This window comes from Mesoplodon mirus, assembly GCF_964341445.2.
Source record: "Mesoplodon mirus genome assembly, chromosome: 3".
In the NCBI taxonomy this organism is placed as follows: domain Eukaryota; kingdom Metazoa; phylum Chordata; class Mammalia; order Artiodactyla; family Ziphiidae; genus Mesoplodon; species Mesoplodon mirus.
In genome coordinates, this window is record NC_138978.1 from 41,783,856 (window position 1) to 41,793,851 (window position 9,996).

The 9,996-nt window shown below is 54.9% G+C and overlaps 1 protein-coding gene across 2 annotated transcripts; it reads left to right on the forward strand.

Annotated features, from left to right (window-relative positions):
• Nucleotides 1–2,564: 2,564 nt before the first annotated feature.
• DMBX1 (diencephalon/mesencephalon homeobox 1) lies at nt 2,565–7,864 on the forward strand (the record flags this gene model as incomplete). Of its 2 annotated transcripts, none has more annotated exons than XM_082615117.1 (4): nt 2,565–2,718; nt 5,597–5,790; nt 6,066–6,414; nt 7,410–7,864. In XM_082615117.1, the coding sequence occupies 4 exons, from the start codon at nt 2,565–2,567 to the stop codon at nt 7,862–7,864; spliced, it is 1,152 nt and encodes a 383-aa protein (XP_082471243.1). The 2 variants fall into 2 exon arrangements, with proteins under 2 accessions (XP_082471243.1, XP_082471242.1); XM_082615116.1 differs by having other exon boundaries at nt 5,612–5,790.
• Nucleotides 7,865–9,996: the final 2,132 nt, after the last annotated feature.

Here is a 9,996-nt window from a genome sequence, read left to right on the forward strand (position 1 = left end):
AGTGGGATTCTGTAAGTAAGTGATGTTGGTAGGTGTCATGTGTGAGCGTTGACTCAGAAATCTGTAAATCCAGCCCTCAGCTCCCAACTTGTATATCCAGCTACCAATTTAACATTCTTTTTTTCTTTTTTCTTTTTTGACCACGCCGTATGGCCTTCAGGATCTTAGTTCCCCGACCAGGGATTGAACCCGTGCCCCCTGCAATGGAAGCACGGAGTTTTAACCACTGGACTGCCAGGGAAGTCCCCCCAACTTAACATTCTTACTTGGAAGTCAGATCCATATTTCACACTTACCATGTCCCCAAAAAGCCGTGATTTCCATTCCCCCCCTCCTACTTTCCAGAGCCGCTTCTCGCCTAGAGCTCCCGATTCAGGAGAAGACCCATCTTCACTCAGCGGCTCAGGCCAAAAACTAGAGTAATCTTTTTTTGCCCTCTTTTCCTCACATTTTATAACTGACCTATCAGCAGTCATGTCAATTCTACCTTCAAACTATGTCCTGATTCTGACCACTTCTCCCCCCTCCACCCATACCACCCTAGTGGAAGGCACCTTGGTCGCTGGCCTGGGCTTATACATTGGCTTGGTCTCTTAACTTCTCTTCTTGACCCTCTGCAGTCTGTTCTCCATACAGCAGCTGAAGTGAGCTTTTAACAACAAATCAGCATGGTCCTCACCTATTCAAGACCATCCAGGAGCTTCCCATCACACTCAGGATAGGTTTCAAACTCCTTACAATGGGCCATGAAGCCCCCTGGGATCTGGACCCCTCCTCTCCCTCCCACCTCACCTCCCCCACATGCCCCCTCTCACTCTGTGCTCAAGCTACTCTGGTTTCACACACACACCAAGCTTATTCATGCCTCAGGGCCTTTGTCCTTGCTGTTCCTTCTGCCTGGAAAATTTCACCCCCGCCAGTCCCCGGACCCCTGAGATTCACATGGCTTACTTCAAATATCATAGCACCCTTTCCTGACCACATGTTCTAAAACAGCCTCACCTTTCCTCTTGTTATGCTCTTCCTCTGCCTTATTTTTCTTCAGAGCACTTATTCCTGTCTGACCTTATTACATAGGTTTATTTGTTGTTTTATAGCCTTCCTCCCTTGGAAGGTAAATTCCATGAAGGCAAAGACTTTGGTACTTAGTATGTGGGTGCTTAATGAATATTTGTTGAATGAATATGTGTAATACATGAATGTGTATGAGTATCATGTTTTTGTGTAGATACATCTGCTGCGTGGATAGCTATCTGTGAGAACATCTATGTGTGGAACTGCGGAAGTAATGACATTGTGTTTGTGAATGTTGATGAGTTTGTGTGCAAATTTGACTGCTTATGTGAATGCTTTGCTGAGAAAGTCTGTGTATGTGTATTTGTGCGTGAACTGTGTGTATGCCCGTGTGTGCATGTATGTGCTGTGGGTGTTTGGTGAAGTGTCCACTTCAGTGAGGGTTGGGGAGCTGAGACATCTGGACACGTTCTTCCTCTTATCAAATGGACCACATTCCAAAGGTGACGTTTCAGGCCGATACATGGTGGGCACTCAGATGAGGACTGCAAGGGTCTGGAGGAGCCCTGGGGCTGGTGGGGCCCCGGCAGCCTCATGCTGATGCGAGCCATCTCAGCAGAAGGGATGTGCTCTCTGATGCGTTGGCCACCAAAGAATGAGGCTGAAGCAATGTGGGGCAGAGCAGGCCCTGCACAGGCTGTGTGGCCTCAACATGTCACTGCTCTTTCTCCAAGCCTCAGTTGACTCATCGGTAAATGGGGTTCATTGCTCTTGGCCTGCTTGCCTCTTGGGAATACGGTGAGAATAGAGGGAGGCAATGGCAGTGTGTGTATGACAGTCATAGTAACAGTGTTCTTAAAGCCGTGCAGCATATGAGGGTTGCAATCCACTATATCATAGAGCGAATGCCTCAGTGTTCCCAGGCCAGCTCTGGACTTGGCCCCGTGTGAGCCTCAGTGGCTGTTTGTTGAATAAATAATAGGTGTGTGAGCAAAACAGTGATGTGCAGGTGAGTAAGTTCCTGGGTGATTAAATGAAGAGATGACTGCATGAAGCAGCAAACGGATTGATAAATCCCAATGACTAACATGTTTCAGCACACGCTACGTGACAGACCCTATTGTAAAGGCTTCTCTTAATCCATGCAACAACCACATGAGAGAAGTACTATTACTAACCCCATTGTGCAGATGGAGAAACTGAAGGTCAGAGAAGTTGAGTGACTTACTCAAAGCCACAAAGCCCCCAGGTGGCAGAGTGGAGATTCCAGCCCAGGCAGGCTGACTTCAGAGCCCAGAGCACTAAACCCTACACAAGTCCTGCTGCGTGAATCAACGAATGAGTGGGTGAATGAATAAATACATGCAGGAGCCCTCTTGCTCTTAGCTGTGGGCAAGGCAGGCCGCTTTCCAATGGGGAAGCAGAATCTCTGGGGCTGAGGTGGGCATCCAAGGTCCAGACCTTGGGTGGTGTCTCCGCTAGGGTAGAGTGTGACCGCATGGCCTCACTCACGTCCCCTCCCTCTCCCTGGTCCGCAGGCACATGCCGCGATGCAGCACTACGGGGTGAACGGGTACTCGTTGCACGCCATGAACTCGCTCAGCGCCATGTACAACCTGCACCAGCAGGCGGCCCAGCAGGCCCAGCATGCCCCCGACTACCGGCCCTCGGTGCACGCGCTTACCCTGGCCGAGCGCCTGGCTGGTAAGGGCCGTTTGTGGGGACGGGGGCTGGGGGGTGGAGGAGAGATCTGGGGGAAGAGGCTCTGGAAGGTGAAGACAGGAGGGAGTACTGGGAACGTTTACTCTGGGAGACTCAGGAAGACCCAGGTCGCTTAGTAACACAGGGAGATGTCAATTCAAAATCTATGTGTGAGTGTCCAGAGCACCCTTGTTTGCCAGCACTGTGCTGGGCCCTGGAGCTGCCCTATGCCTTCAGATTCCCTTAACCACCCTGTGAGGGAGGGATTCCTTAGCCTCTCTCACAGGTGGAGAGACTGAGGTAGGAGGTAAGGGACTAGCCCAGAGCATTCCAGCTAGGAAGTGGCTGGAGTGCCCAGGGAGTCCCATCTGTAACAGCTCCCATGTTTTGATCACTGATTGTGATGCCAGGCACTGTGTGAGGCGTGCGCTCTCTCTCTGTGCGTCTAACCAATCAACTCCAGTAAACGGAGGCTATTATCTCCATTTTATGGACAAGGAAATGGAGGCTCAGAGAGGTTAACTCTAGGCAGGGCTGGGGTAGGAGATTAGAATGTGACATTATGGCTAAAAATCTGAGCTTTGAAGTTACAGACTTGCAGTCATTGTAGGGTCTGCCCACTCACCTCTCTTCTCTGAGCCTCAGCTTCCCCCTTTATAAACAGGGAACATGGTGGTACCCATCCCATAGGATGGTTGGGATGTTATTTGAGATAACGTACTCAAGGTATTCAGTAGGGACTGGTAGGTGCTCAGGGGAAACTATTACCCAGGTCCCAGGGGAAGTGCCCATGAGGGAGCTGCAGCCTGGTCCCCCCTCTCCCAGTTCAACTGATTGTTGCCCTGCCCTGGCAGCCCCTCAGTGAGCATGGGAAGGATTTGATGGCATAGGTGGGGCACGTGATTTCCTGGGAGGTGAAGCCACCTGCCCCATCCTGTCCCAGGCCAAACCTCAAGCAGCTGGTGAATTGCTCTGGCCCTGGGCCAGGTGGTCCTCAGAGGGCTTTAGGACACTCCCAGGGAGACCAGGTGCTCAGAGACTCATGAGCGGGCACGGCACGAAGAATGTGGCGAGGGTCAAATGATGGGGCAGACCAGAGAAGCATGATCAGCTGATGCAGTCAGGGAGGGCTTCCTGGAGGCCACGGAGCAGGAGTCAGGCCTTAATAGGACAAGGGAGGGTGAGGCAGCCGCTTCTACTCCTTTAGACCCTGCCAGGCTCTGGGAAGGGCTCAGTGGGTAAAATGGAGCCCCTGGTCACCTTCTGTAGATTAGCATGGGGTCATCAGTCTCCAGTATGGGAATGTGGGTGCAGTCCTGCCCGGGCTATGGCTGCTTCTCTGGTTTGGAATGAATTCCCTGTGCCCAAGCTGGTGGTGACATTTGATCCTTACCATGTTCCAGGGCTCAGAGAGGAAGAGTCAGGGGCAGAGGCTCCCCTCTGCTGGTGGGGACAGAGGAAGTGGAGTATTCAGTGCTCCCACCAATTCTCTAATCTTGAGAAGGAGGGATATGAGCTCCAGGCGGGCCTTTGTATGGAGGCCTCGCCTTCCAGCAGGAGGTTTTGCTGATGGTACAGAGAGCCTGGCCTCCCAGGCTGTGACTACCTCCCACCTTTGTAGTCCCTGGAGCCAGCAGCAGAGGGCTGAGCTGTTGCTCCCGCACCCAGTGTTCTACTGAGAGGGGTCCTCACTCCTTCCCCTCCCACAGCGTGACCAGCATGAGCTCAGGGCTCCGTCCAGGCTGGGATTTGTGCCAGTTTGTAAGAGGTTCAGGGCTCCCTCTTTACACCAAAAAGGAGCAGCCCAAAGTCTGAGGCTTCCTGGATACCCAGTTGCCTCCTACTTCCTCGTTTAGAGTGTGGCGTTGACTCCCCAGTCCCTGGAGTGCAGGGGAAGGACCTTGGCAGCCCTGTGCAGAGGTTGACACAGCTCGGGTTCCCTTCAGCCTAGATAGTCCAGGGTCCACTTATGGGTGTTGGTAGGCGGGAAGAGAGAGGTTAACTGTCCATCCTCCAGGGACTGGTCAAGCAGAAGGGTTGGAGGCTAGACAACAACCCCAGACAGACATCTGTGCTGGGAGGTTCATGTTCCCAGCACGTCAGCAGGACTGTGGAATCTGTGGTCCACCAGGCCTGTCTCCCCTCCAAGCCTGTGGTGGTTAGTACCTGCTCTCTTTGTCCTTCCCTCCTGGAGGAAGCAGCTAGAAGGGTCAAGACCACACGCAACAAGGCTTTCCTGTGTTCTGAGGGCCCTGCCAGAGCCAGGCTTTCTGTTGAGGAGACATAAGAGCAGGAGCCTCAGGTCCTGCCATCAGAGATTCATAGGCCAACTGGGACGATGAGATTCATACCCAGAGGACATAGGATCAAGTGCCAGTGAATTCCATCTACTCAGTCAGACCTCTCCTAACTGTACCTTGCAGTTAAGTCATGGCCTGGCTTCTCATGGTCGGGACAGTATTTTGTTGGTATCTAGAATCTAAGGGCCATAGGCTATTAGAAGCTTTGTGACATGGACTTCCAAATTATTAGCATCATGTACTCTCAGAATATTATACCCTTATTATTCTGGGACTTTAAGGATTTTAGGGCAATGCCCACCCACCTACCTACCCACACACCCCAAACCAAATAAGGAAGATCACCCTCAGTCATATTCCTGACAGCCATTCATAGAGATGAGTTAGACCTCAGTGGTCCTGATAGTGAATGATGGGGTGGAGCGATCTTGAAAATCCAGCCACATGGAGAGGAGATGGGTGATTTCCAAGGGGGAAGGACCAGGGTCTAGCTCTGGCAGGACCACAGTGGGTCAGAGCAGGGTAAGGTTCAAAATCTATTTCCCATAATTAAATGGGCCCCCTCTCCTTGCCCTCCAACGGCTGTACATTTCAAGACATCATCTTGGAGGCCCGCTATGGCTCCCAGCACCGCAAACAGCGTCGCAGCCGCACGGCGTTCACGGCTCAGCAGCTCGAGGCCCTGGAAAAGACCTTCCAGAAGACACACTACCCGGATGTGGTGATGCGTGAGAGGCTGGCCATGTGCACCAACCTACCTGAGGCCCGGGTACAGGTAGGACCCAGCTCCTCTAGCTAGACCTTGCAGGCAAGCACCAGCCCATCAATCTGGCTTCCTGCTGCCCAGGAGCCAGCACTTCAGCCCTTGGTGCAACTGGTATCTCCATGAATGCCTTCAGTGACACGGAGGGTGGGTTGGAAAGGATTGTGGGTGTGTGTTTGCTACAGGGCGGGGGCAACCTTGCCACTCACACTCCCTCCGGGAGCACCCTGCCCCACAACTCTGCTGCTTCCCCTCCTCCACTCCTTCTCTCCTCGCCCTGTTCCCAGGTGTGGTTCAAGAACCGCAGGGCCAAGTTCCGGAAGAAGCAGCGCAGCCTGCAGAAAGAGCAGCTCCAGAAGCAGAAGGAGGCTGAGGGCTCCCACGGGGAAGGAAAGACTGAGGCCCCGACTCCAGACACCCAGCTGGAGACTGACCAGCCCCCCAGCCTGCCCAGCGGCGACCCCCCTGCTGAGCTTCACCTGAGTCTGTCGGAGCAGTCGGCCAGTGAGTCAGCCCCCGAAGACCAGCCAGACCGGGAGGAAGACCCCCAGGCAGGGGCTGCGGATCCCAAAACTGAGAAGAGCCCTGGGGCTGAGAGCAAGGGGCTGGGCTGCAAGAGGGGCAGCCCCAAGGCAGGTGAGGCTCAGCAGCAGCTGTGGGTGGGCCAGGGCCCAGCCTAGGGAGAACAACCAGGTCTAGTCGCACGGGGACCTGGCTACGCGAGGGGGGTCAGAGCAGTGATAGAGTTAGCCTTTGTGGCGCTGGACCTGACCCAGAGAAAGGACTTGGCCATAGCAGGCCTGTTCCAGGTGGTCACCCTTTAGTTCCTGAATACTGGAAGGGTCCAGGGAATTCAGGGGGTCGGGGGAGAGGCTGTGTGGCAGGGGAGGGGTACTTGGGGAGCTCAGGGCAAAAGCTATTTATCAACCATTATGGAAATTTTCCAGTATTTTAACAACCAGTACAGATATACCAGTGCATACTGGGTGAGTACCATATGGGTACCAGAGAGTCCCACATGCAGCAGAGACTCAGAGCTGTGTTTTTGACGGAACAGACCTCTGGCAGGAGGCATAGCTCAGTCACAAACCCTGGGCTCAGGCAGGGAGTGGATGGGGCTGTGAGCTGAGGAGCTGGAGGGGAAGGGGAGCCACAGACAGGAGAGGGGAAAGGGAGGTGACCGCTCTTGAAAAGAAAAGGAGTCTTTGGGTGGGACATTTCTGTACTACCTGATTTGCTTATGGCTCAGCCATTCCCCATGTCAATCTGTGATTCTGTTGTGACGATTTCAAGAGTAAATAAAACTCTTTTGTCCCACCAAAACCAACCAAAAACAACAACAAAAAACAAAAAAAAAAAAAAAGGAAAAAAGAAAAGGAGTCTCCCTAAGAAGTCAGACATGGGGGCCTTGGCAGAGTCTGGTGCTCCTCCAGGAAGCTTGGGTCCCTCCCTCCCAGGATTCTGGGGGACGCTTCTGGGGGGATGCTCAGCCCTGGCTGAGATGGGTGGATATGGTTTCAGCCCAAACCTGTCTTGTCTGCAGCTCCACGGGGGTGGCAAGGCCGAGGGAGCCCCTCCTGGCAGACCAGTGCCCTGTCCTGAGTCCTTGATTCTTGGTTCTCTGCTTGCAGATTCCCCGGGCAGCCTGGCCCTGGCCCCTGCAGCCCCTGGGGGCGGCCTCCTGGGCCCCTCCCACTCTTACTCCTCATCCCCGCTGAGCCTCTTCCGTCTGCAGGAGCAATTCCGCCAGCACATGGCCGCCACCAACAACCTGGTGCACTACTCTTCCTTCGAAGTGGGGGGCCCGGCCCCTGCTGCTGCTGCGGCTGCCGCCGCCGCCGTGCCCTACCTGGGCGTCAACGTGGCCCCTCTGGGCTCACTGCACTGCCCGTCCTACTACCAGTCGCTGTCAGCGGCCGCTGCCGCCCACCAGGGCGTATGGGGGTCTCCACTGCTGCCCGCACCCCCCGCAGGCCTGGCACCTGCCTCGGCTGCCCTGAACAGTAAAACCACGAGCATCGAGAACCTGCGGCTTCGGGCCAAGCAGCACGCGGCCTCCCTGGGACTCGATACGCTGCCCAACTGACTGCTGGCCTCCCACCCAGCCAGGGCTCTTGGGTTCCCCCAGCCCAGCCCCATGGTTACCCCAATACGGCTCTCAGGGAGTTAACTCCAGGAGCCCAGGGATCCCGGAGCCTTGGAGTCCTGCTTCCTGTTCGTCTCCCCCTCCCCCCACCAGAGCTCCAGCCCCCGGTGAAGCCCACACCTGCGCCCTGCCCTCTGCATGGCCCTGCTTGGATCCCACGGAGGCTGAATGGGGAGGAGGTGAGAGGCTGGTGCCCCCAGCTTTCCTCGGGGAGTGAGAGGCTCTCGCTGGCTAGATCCCCGCCGCAGCGTCACCTCCTCCCATCCCTCCCTTCCTCCCCTTCTGTCCCTAGTAAGTGTGTGTGGAACGTGAGATATATAAAGCTATATTTTCAGGCCCCTGCCTGCCCCAGGCCCCCTGCCCTGCTCCATCTCTTCTCCTCTGCTGCTCCCGCCTCCACCTGCAGCTTCCACATCTCACTCTGGCCTTCCCTTCTCTCTGGCTCCCCTTTCCTTCTCCCCTGACCGCTCTCTCCCCGTCTGTCCACTTCCCCACCCCTTCCCTCCCCAGCCTCTCTTCCCCGACGCTGGATCTTCCCCCACGTCTCTCCTCCCTGCCCCCGCTTGCTTCCTTTGGTGCTGGCTCTGTTGGTGTCGTCAATTCCCAAGCTATGTTTTGTTTGGGGTTGTGGCTTTTTAGTTTTAGTAATTTTGCTTCTTCCTGTTCCTCTCCTTTTGCTTCTTCCCTGCCTGTCTCCTCCCCGCCAGCAGTCTCTTGAGGCAGCTGTTCCTTTGCATCCCCAGTAGAGGTGATATGGCCCTCGCTGGAGACCCTGGAACCACTGGAGCTGCAGGCAGTAGGGGGCACTAATTGCCCCCCTCCCCCAGCCCAGAGTCTAGAAGGGCATGTTCTCTTCTCTCTCTTTTCTAGCTATGAGGACCGCCCCCCATACCCCTGATTGAGGAGGAAGGGAGTGGAGGCAGGAGTCAGACTGGGGCAGGCAGTGGAATGGCAAGGCAGCATCTCTGGCTGCCACAGCGTTCATCCAGGCCTGACCACAGGGCTCTAGACCTCTCTTTGGTGAGACTTCCCTGGGTGGAGGGGGGCAGCAGGGAATGGGTGCTCTCAGAGAAGTGGTCCCACGCCCTGGGCCTCCAGGTGCTTCAGTTAGTGTCCAGGGCAGGGGTGTGGCTAAGCCAGGAGGGAAGGTCGGACTCCAGCTCCTGATCACGGTAAGCGCAAACCATGCAGCAGTGTGGAGTCTCAGGCTTCTGCTGGCGTCCTGTCCCAGAGCCAACTGTCGAAGTAAGGGCTTCTGTCCAGGTAGTCACTGGCTGGGAAAGGTATGCTCCTGCTTACGGCCAGGAACCCAACCCAGCAAACTCCCTCTCCAGGTGGAGTAACCTTGAGTCAGCCCGTAGCCTCTCTGGGCCCATTTCTCCACCTGGATTAGATGGCCTGTAATGTCCTGTCCAGCTCTAACATTCCGCACGTCTGTGCTTACAACCTTGCGGGGCAGAAGTTTTTAGTTAAATTAATAACAACCACGAAAAGGCTCTCAAAAGCACAATGTATGAATTAGAAAATGACTGTTGCCTTGCTGTGGAGCAGTGGGTATCACACGCGCAAGCCTCTCCATGGGTACAGTCACAGTCTCTGCATCTAAGTTTCCCCAGTAAGTATAATGGGTCCTTTCAAGTTGAGACAATCTGGATTTGATCCTGTTTTTCTTGAGTTTTAGTCCAGCTTCTGTGGTCACCCCATCTCTAAGCCTTCACATGGTCTCAGGGGCTCAGGGTAAGGGGAGGGAAATGGCTTGCACAGATTCTGGGTCATGATGCCCAACCCTGTGCAGCTCACCACTGAAGCCTCCACACCCTGCTTAGGGAAGTTGCATCTGAAAACCATGGTAAAGATTCCTAAGGCTTACCTCCTCTCCCAGTGGGAAGAGAGGGGGGTCTACTGGCAGGATTGCTTTGCAGAGTAGTTGATGCCCATGACCCTTGGGGAGTTCGTCTGGCCTAGGGCATGGAGAAGGCTTTGGATGGGAGCAAAGTGAGGGGGATGGTAGCTTGGGCCAAGAAAGCTGTTTGAACAAAGCAGTGGAGTGAGACTTTGTGGATGATGGGGAA